This window comes from Clarias gariepinus, chromosome 1 (genome assembly GCF_024256425.1).
Source record: "Clarias gariepinus isolate MV-2021 ecotype Netherlands chromosome 1, CGAR_prim_01v2, whole genome shotgun sequence".
Lineage (NCBI taxonomy): Eukaryota > Metazoa > Chordata > Actinopteri > Siluriformes > Clariidae > Clarias > Clarias gariepinus.
In genome coordinates this window covers 50,470,091-50,491,102 of record NC_071100.1, presented here as the reverse complement: position 1 = coordinate 50,491,102, position 21,012 = coordinate 50,470,091, and the positions used below count along the sequence as shown (strand labels likewise).

At 38.2% G+C, this 21,012-nt stretch overlaps 3 protein-coding genes across 7 annotated transcripts; 2 read left to right on the top strand and 1 right to left on the bottom strand.

Moving 5' to 3' along the window:
* Positions 1-1,902: 1,902 nt before the first annotated feature.
* Positions 1,903-6,754, top strand: imp3 (IMP U3 small nucleolar ribonucleoprotein 3). Of its 2 annotated transcripts, XM_053495648.1 has the most exons (7): positions 1,903-2,126; positions 3,339-3,446; positions 3,601-3,675; positions 4,934-5,013; positions 5,374-5,425; positions 5,524-5,596; positions 5,768-6,754. In XM_053495648.1, exons 1-7 carry the CDS (start codon positions 1,990-1,992, stop codon positions 5,792-5,794), a joined length of 552 nt encoding a protein of 183 aa, XP_053351623.1. In that variant the 5' UTR covers positions 1,903-1,989; the 3' UTR covers positions 5,795-6,754. The 2 variants fall into 2 exon arrangements, with proteins under 2 accessions (XP_053351623.1, XP_053351624.1); XM_053495649.1 differs by lacking the exons at positions 4,934-5,013; positions 5,374-5,425; positions 5,524-5,596; positions 5,768-6,754 and adding an exon at positions 4,277-4,541.
* An 878-nt stretch (positions 6,755-7,632) lies between these two features.
* Positions 7,633-14,072, top strand: zgc:55943 (uncharacterized protein LOC406337 homolog). Of its 2 annotated transcripts, none has more exons than XM_053495653.1 (6): positions 7,633-7,792; positions 8,495-8,637; positions 10,722-10,807; positions 11,292-11,356; positions 11,473-11,533; positions 13,767-14,072. In XM_053495653.1, the coding sequence occupies exons 2-6, from the start codon at positions 8,544-8,546 to the stop codon at positions 13,803-13,805; spliced, it is 345 nt and encodes a 114-aa protein (XP_053351628.1). In that variant the 5' UTR covers positions 7,633-7,792; positions 8,495-8,543; the 3' UTR covers positions 13,806-14,072. The 2 variants fall into 2 exon arrangements, with proteins under 2 accessions (XP_053351628.1, XP_053351629.1); XM_053495654.1 differs by lacking the exon at positions 7,633-7,792 and adding an exon at positions 8,038-8,099.
* Positions 14,072-20,989, bottom strand: tsen15 (TSEN15 tRNA splicing endonuclease subunit). 3 transcript variants are annotated; one of them, XM_053495652.1, is made up of 6 exons: positions 20,830-20,989; positions 19,329-19,410; positions 18,473-18,608; positions 16,786-17,010; positions 15,740-15,833; positions 14,072-14,267 (listed from the first exon to the last, which is right to left on the bottom strand). In XM_053495652.1, exons 1-4 carry the CDS (start codon positions 20,887-20,889, stop codon positions 16,842-16,844), a joined length of 447 nt encoding a protein of 148 aa, XP_053351627.1. In that variant the 5' UTR covers positions 20,890-20,989; the 3' UTR covers positions 14,072-14,267; positions 15,740-15,833; positions 16,786-16,841. The 3 variants fall into 3 exon arrangements, with proteins under 3 accessions (XP_053351627.1, XP_053351625.1, XP_053351626.1); XM_053495650.1 differs by lacking the exon at positions 15,740-15,833; XM_053495651.1 differs by lacking the exons at positions 14,072-14,267; positions 15,740-15,833 and adding an exon at positions 16,017-16,138.
* Positions 20,990-21,012: the final 23 nt, after the last annotated feature.

Sequence of the window (21,012 nt, the reverse complement as noted above, 5' to 3'; positions counted from 1 at the left end):
TGTTTGTTTGTTTGTTTTAATCTTCAGTTTTGTGTTATATACTGCTCCTTTTACCCAACTTTATTATTATTATTATTATTGATTTTGCACACAAAAAAAAAACGGGAACACAAACACACACACACAGAAAGAGATGAATATAAAATGAGACATTAAAAAAGCAGGGATTTATAAATGTGTGTAGCTAATTTTTTAGACATTCTACTAGTCTAATCTGTGCATTTTAAGGACTGGTAGTATTTGATAAAGTTACACATTAACAAAGTGAAGGAGGGAATTTTGCTGCTTACAGCCATGAATATTGTATTTACTCAGAATTATTACAGGATTAACAGTGTCTGACCTACTAGAATCAAGATTACCCCTAAAATATATTATATCTATATAAGTAAAAGAAAGAATATTACACGATTATAGTGGGAACCAATCAGACCAAAAAAAATTTAACAAATTGGGATTTAAACAATAAATGATTTAGAGTTGATGTCTCAGAAGAACAAAATATACAGGAATCTGCTTCAAATTTAAATCTTTTACATTACAAAAAAAACTGACTAATTAGTCAGTTATTGCAGTTTTTGTCTAATAAATTAACATCACTTTTTAAGGATTGCGAAGAAGGTTTTTCCTCAATACAATCGGCTAAAACTGTGTTACATTCAAACAAGAGGAATATTAACGGCTTTGCAAACTTTTTTACATCCTCCCTGGTTGTGTTGTTTGGATTGTTATTATGTAATTGATATTATTTTTTGATGTATATATACAGTATATATAAACACAATCCAAACAAATACTTTCAAGTGAAGGTTGGGTGTGCTTGGGTTCTTCTTCCACCTGGGAACGTGTGACTGTAATTGCAGTATTTGTCACAGTTGACGCTCTAATCTGTGATTGGTTGAATCACAGATTAGAGCGTAAATGATCAACTAGAAGTCAAGTTATTATTTGTTGTTTCTACAACTTGGATAGGCGACAAGACTTTTGTCAGGGTGTGTACATATAATTTTTATTGTGTCTTATTATCATTTTACAAACATGTATAAAACATTATAAACATTATATTCACATATTATATCAGAAAGGAAAATAAGAAAGAAATGAAAATTACATTTACAATATGTGTTATAAGTGTTATAATTATGTTATAATATATTACAATATTATTGTGATATATAATAACAAAATAACAACAATAACAAGAGGGGTATGTAAGCAAATATTCTTCATTATTATGAAAAACGATGAATATCATCTTTAACCCAATTATCATAGAAAAGTCATTTGTTCTTATATTTAATGGTTTTGTTATTCAATATTAGCTGCTTATGGGGAGAAAGATTAGGTTTATTTACAGTATAAGAATCCAAAATATAGAGCTTGTCTATGAAAATTAGATAACTGAATAGCAAGTTTGTTAACCTCAAAGTCACATTTTAAAAGAAACTGACTTTTTTAAAAAAAAGAGAGATTTGTAACTTTAATTATTAATATTTAAATATATTTATATAATAGTAATAATTATTATATATAATATTATATATAATAGTATACATATAATAATAAATAATATATTTATTATATCTAATAATTACAGAATATAATAATCATATTTTTTCTTTATGTTTAATATAATGTTTTATCCAGGTCAACTTAAAAATAATATTATAAGTGTCAAAATCAATCACATTCAAACCTCCTTGATCATATAAACTACATTCTTTATTTTTAAATAAATAGTCTTTTTTTCAGATTAAATTAAATAAACTTTAATAATTTTTTTAGAAAAGGATTTTGGTACATCTAAATCTTTACAAAAAAAATTCAACGTGCCACAAACTGCTGTGTAGTGTCGTAAAACGACACGCATGCGCAGTACAGACGGTGCAAGCGTCGTAAAGCATCATACGGCACATAACCGCGAAGACAGCGTGCACGCGATAGCGGGTTACACAGTTTTACAGTTTATTGGTCATTAGAATTAAAAAAATGGTCCGTAAATTAAGATTCCACGAGCAGAAGCTCTTAAAGAAAGTCGATTTTATTAACTGGGAGGTAGACAACAATCTCCATGAGGTGAAAGTGTTGCGGAAATACCGCATCGAGAAGAGAGAGGACTACACCAAGTGAGTGCGCGTGCGCGGCTACCTGTCGCTTGCTAAATGTTTTATTTTATTTTGTTAAGCAGAATTAACTTATCATTTAGTTTAAAAATATCTGAGGTATTGTCATTCACATTCGTATATCTGTTTGTTTAAAAGGGTCAGTGTAGAAGCCGCTGTGTGTGTGTGTGTTTGATGCTAAAGAAGTATGCTAAATTTCGTCACGATACTCGTGTTCTCGCGATACTTTAACGATACGGACCGCGATACATAGGTTTAATTAACTTCAGCCAGGCCATAATGTTATTTTATACATTAACTAGCGTTAGTACGAGTCACTTACAGTTAAATAGTTCCTATAAATAGTTTTAAGGTTAAAATAAAATGCTGATCTCTAATGTAATCAGTGATATTATTATTATTATTATTATTATTATTATTATTTGAGGTTGTAGCCCACGTACATGTCTGTGTGTCTCTCTGTACAGCAGAACTCTCTGTCTAACTTATTAATACAAAGAAATCCCATTCTGTAAGGTTAAGTATCTTACGCCTTGTTTACACTAAGTTGTCCTTCTTTGGTGCTCAGACAAATACACTCCCTGTTCGGTAATCGGAGAGTGAATCACAGATGAGAAATGGAAAAAGTAGATCAAAGGATAAAGATGAAGTTTTGTCTTAAAACCACTCCAGTGTGTTAAAATTCACTTATACCACTTCAGCGCTGTTATTTCAGCCAAAGTGAAAATATGAACTAATCCCAGTAAAAATATTCACTTTATCTTTTCTAATTAATATCTATTGGTGCAGGTGTGTGTTTACATTGAGACAGTAGCGCATTAGTAGATTATTTTACAGTAGATTATTAAATCCCACACATAACTGTTCATAACATCACTTTTACTCCACATTTAGATTCACTGATGGTGCAGATTAAACTTCAGGCAGAGATCTAAGGACTGCAGGGGATTCAGTAAATTCAGTCCAGACAGTTTTGTATGATGCTGCGACAGAATATAGACTGGATAGACATACAGAAAGAGACTGGTTTCTGGTCCTCCCATGTGTGAAATGTAAAGAAGTCATTTAAAGAGTTCTGACAAATCCTTTCTTTTATTTGTATAGGTGAATGTCTGTTTTAATTCACTAAACGCTATATAACACTTCTCAATGATCATTTTATTTTCGTATGTGTGAACAAAAACCTGTAGGAAAAACATGTGCGTTTTCTTGCAGGTACAACAAGCTGAGTCGCAGCATCCGAGAGCTAGCGCAGAAGATCCGCGACCTGAATGAGAAAGACGGATACAGAGCTCAGTGCACAGCGCAGCTGCTGGAGAAACTGTACGCAAAACTCTCAGCTCTGTAACATAAAAAGGCTGCATTATTATTAACTAGATGTAGTGACTTAGACACATCATGTTATCTGTTTTAAACAAATAATCTTGGACACCACGGCAGAAAGTTCTGATGCAATGTGTGCGTTTTTCTCAAACAGCTACGGCGTTGGTTTGATCCCAACCAAACAGAGCCTGGCTCTCGCTAACGACGTCAACGCTTCATCCTTCTGCAGGTACATTCTTTATTTTTTAAGACCCTGTGTGGTGGAGTGTGTGTGGCCGATTCCTCTGTGCGCTGATTCACGTATCGCCACACTGACTCCAAAATTGATGGGCCAGGAACCAGACGTGACTGGTTTACAGTTTGATCACGCAGCATTTGACTGTTTCTGTCCTGAGCTTTCGAGTGTCGCAACATAAACACGTCTTTATGACGTTATCAAACGCTGAGAGAGATAAATCCTAGAGACAGAACTCTAAACTGTTCCCACACTGATGCGCAGCTGCTCAGTAACAATGTAGCTTTGTGTTTAAATTAAATTAAATTTAAACTCTTTAAAGGATTTATTTTTTTTAAGTGATAAAACTAATGTTATAAGGAACACGCGACTCGTGTTCAATTCGGTTGTGAAGCTGGTGATTAAAGCTAAGGCATTAAACCGTTGAATTATGATTTTTTTTTATTTTGAAGGGTCTTAAAGTTGTAACAATCATGAAGTTGTAATACAGAATCTGGTCATCGTGATGCTACTATTTCTTTATATGTTTGTTTATTATAAATTTTTCCATATTTTTTTTCCCTAATATAGTTGTCTAATTCCCACCCGTCATTAGGCCACTCCCCCATCAAGACTACTACTTCCAGTCAGGGAGGATGGAAAACCATCATATGTTCCCGCTATACGCTCCTTCCTCACAGACACCCGTAACTGGCTGTAGAGCTGTGACTCATGTGAGATCGCTAAGTCCCTCCCCTTTGAGAGAGTTTGGCCAATCAGCTCTCTCCAGCCCCCCCTCTCCGGAAATCGAACGAGCGATCTCTGGATGATAGGGCGAGCTCGTTACCACTACACTACTCCAGTCTTAAGCAACAAAAGAAAAACAGAAAAAAAAGTAAATAAATAAATAAGACAGTTCAAGATGGGTACAAATCCTGAACAGTTGAAGTTGAGAAGTTCCTCGTGGACTGTGATGGAACTGGAACGCTCTATAGTTTTAAGTGTGTTGAAGTTTACAGCATGGTTGTAAAGAGCAATTATTAGAGTTTTTGTTTTGTTTTTTCACACAGTTTTTAGTTTTTTTTAAATCTCAAGAGCTCGTTCTGGTGATTCCTTTATTTATTTATTTTTATGTTTGTGATTGTTGTATTTTCGTGCCCTGTACTGCCACCACAGAAGGGTCTAGATAGATATTTGGATAATAAACGTGAGCACAAATCCGATCTTTTGATGTGCGTTTGACGTGTCTTTTGATGTGTGTGTGTCGTTCCAGGAGGCGGTTACCGTGGGTGATGATGAAGCTGCGCATGGCTCAGAATTTGAAGAACGCCATCACGTTTATCGAACAGGGGCGTATCCTTTAATAAACTTGTAATGGGAACTCGTTAGTATAACCATTAGGTGCTGAGCTCGACCCATCGATCCTCAGACGCAAGTTCTTAATGAACCATCAAGTTTTTTCATAATGAAGCGACAGTGGAAACAAACAGCTCCTTCGAGATGTTGTGAAGTTTAAATAAACTTTAATTAGGTCGTACATCTGCTGAAGCTTTGATGGGAGCACGGGTATGATTACGAGTCCGGCTAGTAGAACCAGTTCAGAGATCATTAGTTCCCCGGATATTATCTGAGAGGTTTCACCACATCAGGCTCACAGGCTATCAGGTGTGGCTGTTTATTTAACTCGGCTCAGCTTCCTTCACTCCACACCAGATATTCGAGTCGGTCCTGAGATCATCACAGATCCTGCGTTCCTGGTCACGAGGTCAGTTTTTTTTTTTTTTTTTTTCCTTTCTCACACTTGTTAGATCAGAATCTGTTTGTTGTTGTTTTTTGGCTTTAATGTGTCTCATCTCTTGACAGGAACATGGAGGACTTTGTGACCTGGGTGGACTCGTCCAAGATCAAGCAACACGTCATGAATTACAACGAGGAGGTAGGGTAGAAAATAGTGTTAAAAGAGGCAGCGCTGTTCACCTCGTCCCTGGTCTCGAGCGGTCTTTGATATTTTTTCCGTCCTCGCTGTCGCTAATATCTAGAGAGGAACCTGTTTAAACAGTGCTTACCTGCTCTCATGAAATCTCTCTCTTTTCTCCCCCCTCTCCAGAGAGATGACTTTGACCTTGTGGTTTAAAGCTACCAGGAGAGTCAGCGCAGGCGATCGGGAGCTGATCAGGATCTGCGCTTCACTCGCCTCGAACGCCGTGAGGAACAAACGAATGGCAGCCATGCTTCAAAGAAACGTGTTCGCAAACCTGCGTAGGCAGGAGCGTGTCTCATTTCGAGCTTTTACACGCTGGTATTGTGTCACAAGGTGAAAATATTTATTTGAGACGGAATAAAATTAAAACGTTTGTCAATAACAGGTACAAGCAGTATCTGTAGAGTTTATAAAGCTGTCATTTTTCACCTTTAGGATATTTTATATTTTATAATAAATTGTTGGGTTAGTGCAGCACATCATTGTGATCGAGCCCTGACATTTCATGAACACCACTTACACCCGGGTGTTCAGTGGCAGCTCAGTTAAGGCTCTGGGTTACTGATCAGAAGGTTGTCAGTTCAAGCCCGAGCTTCATTTTTGGGCCCTTTAGCAAACTAAACCTAACCCCGTTTGCTCCAGCAGCACCATATCAGCCTCCTGCTTGGGATATGCAAAGAAAAGGATTTCACTGTACTGTTTGTGTGTGTGTGTGTGTGTGTGTGTGTGTGTGTGAGAGAGAGAGAGAGAGAGACATAAATATCAGCATCATTCCATCATCTCATATTAGGAAATAATTAAAACTGATTAGAAAACATAAACCTTTAATGGTGTAAGGTGCAAGCTTAGAGCTGACGCAACAGATGTGAGGATACAGTACCAGGAATTTGTTTAAATATTGTAATAAAATTCATCAAATATAACCAGATGATGCAAACTGCGGGGTCCAGGGGCCATTCAAAAGTAGAGTCTCTGGCTTTATTTCTCTTTAAAACAAAAAGTATCAGTTTTTAAATAAGATGATGTATAACTTTGAAACAGAAAGCACCGACATCAAAGAACAAAAACTTGTACAACTTAAAATAAAGAATATTTTTTTTATTGTTTGAACAAGATTCTTTGTGTGCCTTTTATTTAATTTAAATAATTTGGTTGTGAATTAACAAAATCTATTTTTCCAGACAATATGAAACTTTACCACTGATTTGTAACCTATTCCAACTTTTTAATTTGTAAAAATAGCACAAGGTTTATTCAGTAGTTTAACTCATTAACCAAGATTGTCTAAGCACATTAATAAGTACTTCCGGTTGCCACGTGGACGTGAAATGATTGACGTTTGCTTTTATTTGTATTTTATGTAATAAAATATAAAAACGCATAAACTATTTTAATCTTTTAATAGTTATATATATATTTTTTAATCTAACCAAATTAAATTGTGTATTTTACTATTTTCTTCCTCAGTCAAGACCGGAAGTAGAATTCGCTCATAAAAAGTCGCTACCGGAAACGTGTTACATTTAAATCTGTCCCCTTGACCCGCTGCTCTGGATTTGCGTTCCAAACGTTTTAAATTGAGTTAGAAAACATTTCCCTTTCTTATACACACGTGGGATATAGATATTCATGTTAAAAGTATAGATTACATATCTTAAGTTTTACATGATATCGGTTAATTTATTCACAATAGTCACAATTGTAAATGCGCAAAACGTTTTAACTACTAATCGGATTTATTAATAGATTAAAAAGCAGGATTAATTCTACACTAATATATTTTAAATATAGATATTTTATATATCAATATCCGATTTTTTTTTTTTTTTTTTTTAAAAACTACCAACCACGGAAACGGTTCAGCTTTAAATGGAACACTCGTCACTGCCTGGTCGCGTCCCAAATGTCCAGGAAGTGCACTAGGGAGTGTCTGTAGTGTCCGCTTACGTCACCGATCCGCAGGGCGCCTATAGAGGGTGTGAGGGCGGGGATGGGGACGCGTCCCGGGAGAGTCTCGCTTCCTCGGGGTTTGTGCTGCGGCTGGATTCACATGCTGGAACACACTTTTTATTTTTTTATTCTTTTTTTTGTTTGTTTCTTTTCCTGCAAATCCCAAATATTTTCTACCGAAACACTGAGTTTTGCACGAAGGTAAGAGTGTGTTGAGGGGACTGGAAGCTGCGCGCGCGCCTGTGTGTGTGTGTGTGTGTGAAGCGAGAGATTCCCGGGAGTGTTTTGTTTTCATTGTTGTGTTTTTTTTTTTTTTGCTCTAGCTTTCCGCCGCCTCACACACACACACACATTTATCATGTGTTACACATGTGAGTGTGTGTTATTATTGCTGTAGAGAAGGGTTAGTCCCACAGTGGTGTGTGTGTGTGTTTAGGCCTCTAATGGAAACACAACAACAACAACAACAACATGGAGCTCTGCAGTGTTTATTACGTTCATGTTTCCTGTAAGTGTGTAAATGTGTGTATTAAACCTCACACACGTGTGTGAACACGCCTTGCACGTGTCTTTGGTGAAATATGTGTGTGTGTGTGTGTGTGTGTGTGTTGGTGCTCCATGCCTCCCTCCTCACTCAGGGCTCGGTTCCAAATCTCCCCCTGAAACCCTCGAGCAGTGGCATGACCGCCGTGTGACGTCATACGCACTGTGTGTGTGTGTGTGTGTGCAGTAAAATTATTTGGGTGGTGATCTAAAAAAAAAAAACATTGTTGAAACATTTACAATCTGTGGTGTGAGGGTGCACAAACTTATGCACCTGACTGAAACTGTCCCCTGTTTCTCCTCACCCCTCCCTCCCTCTGTGTGTGTGTGTGTGTGTGTGTGTGTGTGTGTGTGTCTCAGGTGTGGAGGAGTGTACCATGTTGGAGAGACAGCGGGGTGTGAGTGAGTGATGGGCTGCGCTTCGGCCAAGCAGTTATCATCCGTTCCCGGAGACGAGGAGGATCGGGACAAAGCCCACAGCAATGGAGACGCCTTCTCATCAGGTCAGAAACGTCTCTGTCTGTCTGTCTGTCTCTCTGTGTCTCTGTCTGTCCGTCTCTCTTACACACACGTTCACCAGAGAGTGCGTCCACAATCAGGACGTTCGTATTGTGAAACAGAATGAGAGCTGCAGCTATCGAGTATTATAACGGATAAAATGTTGCTTCATTAAACAGCAATGTAAAATATAAAAGAGAAACAAGGATTAATTGGTTTTCTTTTTAGAAAAATCTACTTTTACTTATAGAATGCCTACAGCATTTATACAACAGTCATTATTCACAATACAAGGAAGAGCTTAAAGTTGCCTGAGATGAATTAAGTGCATTACAGTGTCGTACGTTCTTATTTTAAAACCTTTCCTTAGGTGCAAAAACAAAAAAAAAAGGTATTTCAAATAACTTTAAGTATAAAAAAAAAAACCCAAGGCAAACATTGGAATAAATAATTATACAAAAACACTACGTTGTCAAACTTAACTTTCAGATGCAAAATTTTTTAAATCTACATCTCAGGCGTAACATAAGCCTTTACTGACAATTTCTCTCGTTTTCTCTTGTTGGTTTCTTCTTCTCCTGGTTCACTGATATTTTTATCGCTTCTTTCCATTTTGTATACACAGCTAACTGTTTGTGTCTCCTTCCACTTTGTGGGTGACGTAAGCGTTTCTTCTTCCTCTGTGTTTACTGGTGGCTTGTAGCCGGAAGCACGCTGTGTCAAAAGGGTGCTGTCAACAAATAATTGCGCAAAAACACAACAGAAGCTTTTAAAATTGATTAAACAGAGCCTCGAGGCAGAAGATTTTGCCTCGATCATTTTTTGTAATTCCAGTTACTCGAGGAATTGTTTCAGCCCTAGAGGAAAGAATGTAAATGCCACCCAAAAATATGACCAATATTACCCATTCCCACACTATAATTATATCTTTTGCATATAAAAACAATTAGAAAAGACATGCAAATATAAAAATAAATAGACATTAAACTTCAATTAACCGTGATTTATGATTCCTCTCAGCTGATTTAAACCAAACTGAAAGCGTCTCCCTTTTCTTCTTGAGAAACATTCTCTGGATCTATCTTGGTATGTCTTCACCTAATCTAATAATAAAAATAATGATAATGTGTAAACTCTATTCACTCAGCGTTCCACTGACGTAAACAGCTTGTGACGTTATCGCTCAAACGTTGGGATCACTTGCAGATTTTTTAGTTTTTATTTAATCTTTTATTTTCTGCGTTCTACAACAATACTGGGGATTTTAAAACTATGAAATAACGCATACGGAATCATGTTATGATGTAACAACATTAACAGTCCGCTGGTTTTTTAAGACGTGAAGGTCAGCTGTTCTGAACAGTAGAGTTTGTTTGTAAAACCCATCAAGCTCCATGATGATAAATCTGTCTCCAAAACTGAGCTCTGCTGCAGAGGAGAAGTTCATTTAGAGTCGGCAGCCTCAGAAATCACCAATTAACAACCAGCACCTCAGATTAGAGCCGTTATGAAGCTTTACAGAGCAGAAGGAGCAGATAAACATCTCAATATCAACTGTTCAGAGGAGATTATTGTGTGTTTGGATAAACACCTTTAATATTAATTTACAGTGTAAAAGGAAATAAACATCAGGAACCACCATGGAGTTAGAAGGGGAGTACAAACTTTTGAGCAGTGGTGTACGCGCAACTTGGATTTGAAATACTAGATTTTAACACAGAGTGTCCTTTATGCACGTGTTGGTTGGAGTTTATGTGCTGTTTGGTCACTCTCGCTCCGTGTTACTAAGGCGACAGGAGAGTACTCTTTAATCCTGATTTAATTAATATTAGTTTGTGTGTAAATATAGAAATCTACTCGCACTTCTCTGTCGTAAATAATAATAAAAAGTCCATCTTTAAAGAGAAAAAAAACATTCTGTGAATGCTAGTGGGCGGAGCCTAGACAAGCCACACCCCACTTTCAACGATGCGGTTCTGTTAACAAAATGATTTAGTAATTTTCCCTCCGAAGGGAAACTGAGAGGTGATGAAGGTGACGTTACAAAGCTCTGGAGTGTTAAACTGCACCTCGCTATGTTCCTCCTCAGACGAGTACAAAATGAAAGGAGTGGAGAAGGTGAAGTACGCGCAGGGAGAGGAGGAGCGGATGAACACGCGCAACCAGGAGCACCTGGTAACACTCACACACACACCGCGCACACACACGTGCTCGTGATCTGACGCTGATGGTTTTCCTCTAACTGCGTGTCCATAAGTGTTTTATTCCTCTTGTTACACTTTTTTACGTAGTAAAGAACATCACGTCATACTTTTTATCTGTTTATAATTACGTTCAGCGCCTAAGACCTGAGTGACTTCTTGCATCACTGACGTTATAGCAGCTATAAACATACGCTCACACACACACACATCTCGTACTTAAAATAAAAAAAAAATAGTCACCCCAGGTTAAATATTCCTGATGTAAAAGTCTTTTTTCTTTTTTTTTTACATTCGTAGTTGATAAAAACGTACAAAAGTATTTCTTTTAAATTTACTTTACGGAATAAAACTTGTAGTAACTGTTTAAGTTACAGTAAAGTTCATCTTGTTTATGTTTGAAGCTCCACCCACTCACTCGCTCACATCTCTTATTTATTCGTATTTTTGTTCCCCAGGAGAAGAGCACACTTTTGCCCAAAGGCAAACACAAAGAGGCCAGCGGCAACACTAATAAAATAAGGTGAGCGTCTGAGTCACGTGTAAAGCCACGTCCCTGACCGAGTCTGTTCCCGTCACACTCATTCATTCTTTTGTTTCTATCCATCTGATGATCTGACTCCTCCTCTTATCGTGAAGCATCCACTCGTCTGAGAGCCAGCAGGAGTTCTTCAGGATGCTGGACGAGAAGATCGAAAAGGTGAGACGTCTCGCTTTATTTCGTTTATATAAATAAAACCGCAGCGTGATCATGGGTTATGAACCTCTGTAAGGCGGAGTCACATAGAAGTGGGGGTTTTGGATTAAAACATCCTGCTCACCTTTAAACTCGCTGGGTTTCTGCATATCATACTGGTTAAATCAAGACCCGCCCACTTTGGTTCAACACTGTACGCAGTGGAGAGATTGACATTTCTTGATTTGATTTGAACAATATTATTCACTAATTCTGTAACATAAAAATGACTGTAAATTCGGCAAAATGTCCATAGAAAATATAAAACTGTATAAATCTTTTAGTACTGTATAGAGAATACGAAGTGACCGTAGAGGAAAACACGGCTTGGGGCGGTGAATTATCATCACTGTATTTAACCCCACAGTACTGATACCAAGTGTAGGAACGTAGCAACCCTTTGCCCTTTATAAACAATAAGATCAGGTGTGCAGACGTTTCGTTGCTGTGACGAAATTTCAAACAAAAAACGAGCTAGCCTTGTTCAGTCACTTTATCTCACTCTCTCGCTAGCGTTGTAGTTTTGCCGAGTCATCCTCGCTCATTTTCATTGCTGATCTCCTTTAAAAATGAGCTCATTTACTATTTAAACTATTAAAAGTGAGCTAGTTAAGTGTAGGGCTGCAACTAATGATTATTTTAATAATCGATTAATCTGTCAATTTTTCCTTCCATTAATTGGATAAAAGGCAAAAAAAGTATTAATTTCCAACCCTTTATTCAAAAACAGAACTAAAATCTTTAGAAAGTGCACAAACATGTTGCTCCTTGAGCTGTTATGATAATAATAATAATAATAAAATAAAAATGGACTAACAAAAAACATACACATGTATGCTTTACATCTGCCAAATATATACAGTGGAACCTTGGATCCCGAGAATAATTGGTTCCGGAAGCGGCTCGTATTCCAAAACACTTGTAAACCAAATTAGATTTTAAAAAACACACTAATGGAATCACTGCTGTAAAGTAAAAATAAATTAACCTGCACTTTACCTTTGAAAAAAATCGCGACAAAGCAGTGTTTTTGTGTAGAGCCAAGAGAAAGAGTGTGTGTGTGTGTGTGTGTGAAGGTGAAAGTAGGAGTAGTCTGTGTGTGTGTGGCGCATGTTCTTCAATGACGCATGCGCACAGCAGGCACAGAGCAGGCTAAGCCTTGAGCAGAGAGAGAAAATGGATCTTTAACCTCTCTAATGAAACTTTCTTTTGTTTTACACGCACGCTGTACACACACTCATATAGACACAAAATAAAATGTTTTACACACACGTGGTCAGTGTTATAGTACACGCGTGCACAGATGTTGATTATACCAGTAAGAGCACTAAGACCCAGCAGGGGAGATGATTTCCCTGATTACGGATTTCTCCGGCTCCGCTGCGCATCTTTCCGCTCGTTTTTTATTTTTGCTCCGTCCTGTCTATGAACCGAACTCTGCTAGCATCAGTGCGCGAGACCGAGTTTGTTTACTCTGCTCTGCGCTCAATTAAAGATTTTTTTTAAATAATCAAATGTCTCCGCATCGCGCGACACAACGAATCGATTATGAAATTCGTTGCCAACGCTTTTAGTAATTGCTTTTTATCGATTCGTTGTCGCAGCCCTAGTTAAGTGTTTTCTCTAATATACGGTAATCTAGTTTTGTTTAGAAATTTTTATGCTACTTTAGCCTTGTTTTATCTCTATTCTATAACGTTAGCTAGCTGGCTTTGACACCCTGTCCGATGTGAAGTGGGGTTAGCTGAACAGTCTGTCGGTTGTACAGTAACTACCCTGGTCTTCTGGTATGAGATCACACATGACAAGACGTTAGAGAGAAAGTATTTCTGTTTAACATATTGTTTTTATTATTTTCCATACATTTTCTTCAACATTGGAACAGTAAAAATGTCTTAAGACTTGCTAAGTGTCCTAAAGCTAAATAAAAATCAAAATGTCCAAAAAAAAAAAAGAAAGAAAGAAAGAAAACTCCTTTAATTTAGAGAAAACAATGCAGTCCCAGTTTGACTTAAACGCACCCAGGGCGTTCGGGTCACACGGGGACTAAGTGTTCCCGTCATTCTTACTGAGCAGCATAGTTTTGCATGTTAACACTATGTTCTCAGATGATGTCACTAGTGGGCGTGGCCTGCACTGATTGCTCATGTGTTGCATGACGCAAAAATAAATCGCCGTATCTGTTTCGCTCCTTCAGGGCCGTGACTACTGCTCGGAGGAAGAGGACGTGACATAACCTGAGCGCAGCTTTACCTCTACTCCTCCTCGAGATGATCACTCCATCCCGCGTCTTCTTTTCCTCCTCCTCTGAGCGCTGAGCAAGCTTTCCCCTTTCTTTACACACACACACACACACACCAAGACCATCGAGCCGCCCTGTTTACATTCAGCCAGCGCTCTGACCACACACACCCAGACGTCTGGAGAGGAGGAGGAAAGAGACCGTTACAGTTACAGCGCCCTTGCCTTACACTAAGCCTTTCTCTTGTGTTTCTCAACGACTTTTTTTAGAGAGAGAGCCATGAACATAACACTGTCCTGGACTTATTGTTATTATTATTATTTTTTTTAAAAGGAGGACATGTGACGTCTGCGGAGACGCATAGACTTTACGTCTCTTGCGCGTGTAGCCGAATATTCCGCTTTTTTCTTCTTCTTTTTTTTTTTCTTCTTCTTGGAGATGAGACGTCCCGGGAAGCTGCAGATCATCATGTGAAAAGGAACAAAACAACAAAAAAGGAAAAATTTCATTCCATTTCACACATTCCAAACATTTTATATAAATATATATACACTGTGTGTGTGTGTTGGAAAAGTATTTTTCTCGCCATTAATTCTACAAATTTTTTTTTTTTGTTCTTGCTTTTTATTTTATATTTTTTACGAATGACGATGTCATCGTTTTATCATCGTACATGCAATATTTTAATAAACACACCCCGGCCGAAGGCTGCTTTCACACCTGCTGGGAATACTCGCTATCTCGAGCGCATGCTGTGCTGATGACGGAATCGTAACCATGGCAACACACTCCCCTGTATCGGCTAATTAGCCTCGCTCGCGATCCGGACGATCAGGTTGCACCGTGCCGCTGGAATACCGTGCCGCTGGAATACCGTCCGCTCGATATAGCTGGCGAAAAAAAACTCACTTTTTTTTTTTTTTTTCTAAACTCGTGAGCTGATTGGACAGGAGATTAAAACTGGGAGAAAAATGTAATAGTACGCTGGATTCCATAAAGGAAACCATAATCAGTAAGTGTGAAAGCAGCCGACACCGCCTGGGTTTCAGCTGGAAAGCGTCGGAAAAAAACGCATCATCGTGTCCACACGAGTGTAAACACATCACGTGACTTTAAACGAAGGACGGAAAGGTTGTGTGTGCATCGTGGTATAAAAGCGCTCTGTACAAACCCCGTCCCTGAACCCCAACAAACAACAATAAACCTTTTTATAGAAAACTCTTCTCTCTGAGTCGCAGCCACACCATGGACACACACACACACACACACACACACTATTGTGCTACTTCTGTTTCTCTCCCAGGGTCTGAGGAGATTTCCTAGATGTTTCTCTCCACCGTGTTAGCCGTTCTAACGCTGACTATGGTAGCAGTTTTGCTGAGTCGAGTCATACCCGCTCATGTTCTCTGCTGATATGATCGTAAAAACATTGTTGTGCCATTTTATTAATTATTATTAAATGTAACCTAATGTTAGCTGATCTGTTTCTGTTTAGACGTTTTAATGCTAGTTAGCGTTATTTGTCCTAATCTTCGCCTTTAGCTGCTGACTGATGTGAAGTAGCATTAGCTTTTTGTGTGTCAGTCATTTGTCTTAGCATTTCTAGCTAATATTAAAGAAGGCAGCTAGCATTGAAGAATGTGCAAACAGAACTAGCTTAGCTAACATGCCAGAGAATTGTGCGTCAGGGTCAGGGGCGGCTCAGTGGTTAAAGCGTTGGGCTACGTTTCAGAAGGTCCCTGGTTCAAACCTCATGAACACAACGTTACCATTGTTGGGCCCTTAAAAAAAAAAAAATTGCTTAAGGGCATCTGCTAAATGTCTACATGTATATATTTATCTATTAGAGATTGGGGGGATCAGTGATATATCCTGATTCTTTTGTGTGGGAATTCATGAAACATGTTTCATATAAACTTTTCATTTACGCATTTGCATTTGAGGTGGTAAAATACTGCAGTTCTTCTATAATCCAGCAGGTTTATTCAGACGTTGGCAGGCAGCAGAGCGTCCAGGGTGGTGCTGTAGGAGTGATTAGAAATGTTTAAAAAAAAAATACATATACTGTTTTTTTTCCCCCCAATTGCATCTATAAATATATATCGGATCAGGATATTTATAAAAACACGATACATATTAAATCAGCCCTAAATAAGTGTGATATTGTATCGTGATTCCCAGCACTAATCACTAGCACTGAATAGCTTGAAAAATTATAATTTTAATGAAAAGGAAAACTATATATGAAAGTATAGCGTGTATAAAATATATTTTTTTATAAACTCTCATGCAGAAGCTGAAATAAATCTGTGGTATCACAGCGAGACCTGAGGGAGTAAGAAGATAAAGTTACTATATAGATAGTATGTATAAGTTATACAGAATATTGAGTCAGTGAGAATCTTGGCAGCGTGTGGCAACTTTACCACCAAAACCACTTTCAGTTTCTCTCAGGAAATCACAGAGACCACAGCTATCACACTTTATTACAACCTGGGAGCATAAAAACCATTTAGAGCTTTTTCTCTACGAGGAGCGTTCGAGTCAAACCAGGACTTACGATGACATTTCTAGTGAATGAGGCATAAAACAGACGACTGACATTTATAGGAGACTTGAGTCACAATACGGTGATGAGACTCTTAGTCGAGACATGAGACATGCAGCGAGTGGACGTGCCTGGTCTTTGGCTGGCAGTTACTGAAACAAAACTACAGCCTCACTCCAAGCCATTTTTCCAAGGAGTTCCTGGGAGGCCAGCGTTTGAGGTGTCAAGCAGGCAGTCCAATCATGAAAACTTTCTACTTTGATGGTGTCCACGCACTGGTGACACACTGGGATAAGTGCATTAGTGTAGCACGGGATCATATAGAGAAATAAAGGGAGTGATTACTCTCAGAACTGTCACCAAAAGTCCCGGTTTGACTCGAACACCCCTCATAACCCAGATCTTACAGCGCAAACACACACTCACCTTTCATAACCTCTACACCAGCATGTTTATTTATTATCTGTCTCTTTTTCTCCACTTCACGTCTGTAGTCTGCGTTTACGGTGCTGTCTGCGTCCCAGGTCTTTGATGTCCACAGGGGGGTCAGGGGTCACCAGGCCATCACTCAGGCGCTGGTACACCAGTGTGGAGTCCGATGCTACGGCACAAAGCAGCGTTGGAGTTCCGCGACCCACGATGCACCTCAGACTGAGAGAAACACAAGGAGATCTGTGTTGAGACCGAGAGGCTAACATCAAACATCACGCGATTCCTTAAGATTAAAACTTATTATATATACACAATTTTATAACATTTCTTTTTTTAATCAGCTGTTTTCAGAATTCTACAGCTGTGTTCTGTGTGATTAACTCCTGTTACCCACAATGCACTGCAGGTACAGTATAAAGAAAGACCTTTATAATGAAGAAAACCACAAGAGGAACCTTTACATTTTTAAACTTTAAACCTAAAACGAGACTTTTATTAGAATGATCAAATTCTTGATTTAAAAAAAAAGAAAAACAAAAACTTACATTATCAATACTACAAAGATTTTAAGCATCGCTTACACAGACTTAAAACAAAAGTTCTAAATGAATACAAAGATGTTTAAAACATACGAAACTGTTCAGTTTATAATTCATTAATACACTGCTCAAATTTTAATAACAAACTAAAGAGACCGATTAGTCCCAGTTTGACATGAACGCACCATCTGTATATATACAGTACATGTTCAAGTGAACCTGGGACTAAGTGTTTCCTTCATCCCTTCATCCATTTTTTTAGCAGTATAGTTTATTATATTTGTTTGTTTGTTCTAATCTTTACTGCGAACGTAAAACGCAGATATTTCTACACCTCCGATATATTTACAGCAATATAACAGACTAATAACAGACTAAATACTAATGGAATAAAAATAAACATAATAAAGTTAACTGTTACAGCTAATGTTTAAAAATTGTATGTAAAAACTAAAAATTGTGTTTTAAAGCCATTTTTTTAGGTTTTAAACATTTCAATAGCTAATAAACATCTACAACAGTTACGTTTTAACACACATTTTATAAACATCTATAAAAAATACAGATTTACAGAAAATTTAAACCCTAAATATATTTGTATTTCTTTTTCTATTGTTTCTGCAATGTTGAATTGATCTTTAGGCGCCATTTTTTTTGCATAATTTAAAAAAATATTTGTAGAAAATGTAAAGCATTAAAAAAAAAAGTCATGTTAAAATTTTATGTTGTATTGTTTTGTAAGAGCAGTACAACTAACTGGCTAACATGCTTAGCAGCCGTAGCGTAGCTGTAGCGCAGTCGGCTAACAGAGCTGTGAATCAGAGGCAGACTGGGGATTTGATTTAACTAGATTTCTTGCTGATTTTTAAATTCGATTCAGTTACACTAATGTTTATCGCCTAGTTTGTCTTTAAAGTCTAAAAGTATCTAATAACCACCACTGTGTAACGCGCGTCATTTATTGTTAAAAGAGATCCCGTTAACTTCCCGCCGATCTTCCTGCTCAGTCGACTGCGGTAGATTTTTATAGAACTTACCTTATATAGAACCTAAATATTTCAGAAAGTGTGAATAAAATTAACCAGCTCAATCAATAAAAGAGCGATAAAATCGCTAGCACGATGTTAGCCGTTCCCACTCACTCTCTGTGACTGACGCTTCTGTGAGCAGGAAGTGGATACACCACCTGAACCCCCTCGCCTTCTTTTTCACGACCTTCCAGCAGAACAGCCCGGAGCTCAGGACACGACACCGCGACCACGCCCGTCCAGCGCCGAACTGCAACACAGGAAAGACCTCGTCAGGATCATCTGGGTGATGAGCGACGACAACGCCGGCGACGCCCAGAGCTGACACCATCGTGTCTACTTCAAATGTTTAAACTTCTGAAATGGTGCAAAATTATGGCTATAAATAAAGTGTTATGACGCTATCCTGCAGGCTAGCAAACAGGGCGGCTCCTTAGCGCATTAACTGGTTAGCAAGCTAACGCCTGCGGTTATTCTATGCGGTAAATTCTACACAAAGGCACAGAATGTTTCTCACAGCTCTCAGACTGAGGTCATGACAGAAACGTTTCTCAACATGGCAGATGTTAACTTGAGCGGGTAATACTAGATGCTAATCGTAATTACCGTGTCGTTTTATACATAACGAGTCTTTTTTAAACAAATTTTTCAACACGTCTGAGGTAAATGTTAGCGTTCCAGATATTTCCGTGTTGTTTTCGTCATTCGTGCATTTACACGTTCTGTAAAGGCGACACGCTACGTAGTCGCTGTTAACAACATGCGCGTCTTTGGGTTTTAATGCTCGTCAGTGTGTCAGACTGTCGATTGAGTGTTTCATGCTAATGTGTCATGCGATTTATACTGAGCCTTTTCTCACGAACATCAACATGTTGGTATTAACGAGTAGCTTTAAACAGTGTGTGTGACGGTTCGCTCAGAAAATAAACATGCCAGGCTGGTCCGATCTACAGCAGGCGGCGTCTCTCACCTTCTGTCAGGTCGAGATAAACCAGGAACGCTCCGTACACCTGCGCATCGTCGTCTACGCCCAGATTCAGCAGCTCTCTGTACTGAACATGAGGAGGAAAAAAAAGGTGTGTTATCGTTATAGCTACCACAGAGGAGTGTTCAGTGTTTAGCGCCCTCTGCTGTCGGAACGTATATAAAAGTACAGCACAGGCTGACAAATTAGCACCAAATACAGCAGTTTTTTAGGGTGGAAATTTCCTTTCTGGTATTTATGTCAGGAAAAGAACAAAACTGTGTGTGTGTGTGTGTGTGTGTATTGTATACTAGCTGGGGTACCCATGTTAAAGTAAGCTGATCAGCTTTAATGTAATCAGTGATATTATCATCATCAGGTTGAAGCCTACATGTCTGCCTGCAAGCTTGATGCTTAAACTAATTTTTGTTTGCTGTGACAACATTATACAGTACTGGGAATTATACAGAATGTACAGAGTTCATTAAAAGATTTTAAATCTATTATAATTTCATCTTATTACAGTCAGTGGAAAAAGGGCTGATAAAGAAAAGTTTAAGTGTACGCCTTGTTTACACTAAGTTGTCCTTCTTTGGTGCTCAGACAAATACACTCCCTGTTCGGTAATCGGAGAGTGAATCACAGATGAGAAATGGAAAAAGGAGATAAAAGGATAAAGATGAAGTTTTGTCTTAAAACCACTCCAGCGTGTTAAAATTCACTTATACCACTTCAGCGCTGTTATTTCAGCCAAAGTGAAAATATGAACTAATCCCAGTCAAAATATTCACTTTATCTTTTCTAATTAATATCTATTGGTGCAGGTGTTTGTTTACATTGAGACAGTAGCGCATTAGTAGATTATTTTACAGTAGATTATTAAATCCCACACATAACTGTTCATAACATCACTTTTACTCAACATTTAGATTCACTGATGGTGCAGATTAAACTTCAGGCAGAGATCTAAGGACTGCAGGAGATTCAGTAAAGTCTAGACAGACAGTTTGTGTGATGCTCTGACAGAATATAGACTGGACAGACAGACGTAAAGGTGAAGACATCATTTAAAGAGCGAGTTCTGACCCAATGTACAGACAAAACCTCTCTTTCTTTATATATAATGTGTGTGTGTATATATATATATATATATATATACACACACACACACAACAGTTAAAAAATAGGAGGAAGAATAAATATAAATGTAGCCAGCAGAGGGCGCTAACACACTCCTCTTTGACAGATCTATCTCTTTCCCTCTAAATATAAATCCCTTTCAGTTTAACTTTACATTTCCTCAAGCATTAATAATAAATAAATAAATAAATAAATAACGGCGTTTAAGAGAAAACCACTAAATTAACTTCGCATGCTACATGAAATACATGTCCCTGGGTGCGAAAGTTAGTGCACCCCCCTGGCCTGTGGTCCGGTCCACGCGGTGTCACCTGATATTCGGCTCGTCATCATTGAGAACAAATCAAACGCCAAATCTAAACCTCACCACCGGGTGCTGTGTGATCCAGTCCGGAGTCTCTGCCCGACTCCCTCCGTCCATCGACATGTTTATTTTTTCCCAAAGTATAAAGAAATCTTTAAAAACCTCTACAGTTAAACAGCGACACACCGAACACACGCGGAAGTGTTATGGTGCTTCACCTGAAACACACCGGAAGGAAACACGAGT

What these genes read in the sequence shown, in the direction of transcription:
- imp3 (XM_053495648.1), top strand. Translation starts at nt 1,990, where the DNA reads ATGGTCCGTAAATTAAGATTCCACGAGCAGAAGCTCTTAAAGAAAGTC. An exon ending in GCGCAGCTGCTGGAGAAACT is followed by an intron (nt 3,447 to 3,600) that starts GTACGCAAAACT and finishes TTTCTCAAACAG; the next exon opens with CTACGGCGTTGGTTTGATCC. An exon ending in TCATGAATTACAACGAGGAG is followed by an intron (nt 5,597 to 5,767) that starts GTAGGGTAGAAA and finishes CCCCCTCTCCAG; the next exon opens with AGAGATGACTTTGACCTTGT.
- zgc:55943 (XM_053495653.1), top strand. Translation starts at nt 8,544, where the DNA reads ATGGGCTGCGCTTCGGCCAAGCAGTTATCATCCGTTCCCGGAGACGAG. An exon ending in TGGAGACGCCTTCTCATCAG is followed by an intron (nt 8,638 to 10,721) that starts GTCAGAAACGTC and finishes GTTCCTCCTCAG; the next exon opens with ACGAGTACAAAATGAAAGGA. An exon ending in TGGACGAGAAGATCGAAAAG is followed by an intron (nt 11,534 to 13,766) that starts GTGAGACGTCTC and finishes TCGCTCCTTCAG; the next exon opens with GGCCGTGACTACTGCTCGGA.
- tsen15 (XM_053495652.1), bottom strand. Translation starts at nt 20,889, where the DNA reads ATGTCGATGGACGGAGGGAGTCGGGCAGAGACTCCGGACTGGATCACA. An exon ending in GGATCACACAGCACCCGGTG is followed by an intron (nt 19,411 to 20,829) that starts GTGAGGTTTAGA and finishes CCTCATGTTCAG; the next exon opens with TACAGAGAGCTGCTGAATCT. An exon ending in TTATCTCGACCTGACAGAAG is followed by an intron (nt 18,609 to 19,328) that starts GTGAGAGACGCC and finishes CCTGTGTTGCAG; the next exon opens with TTCGGCGCTGGACGGGCGTG.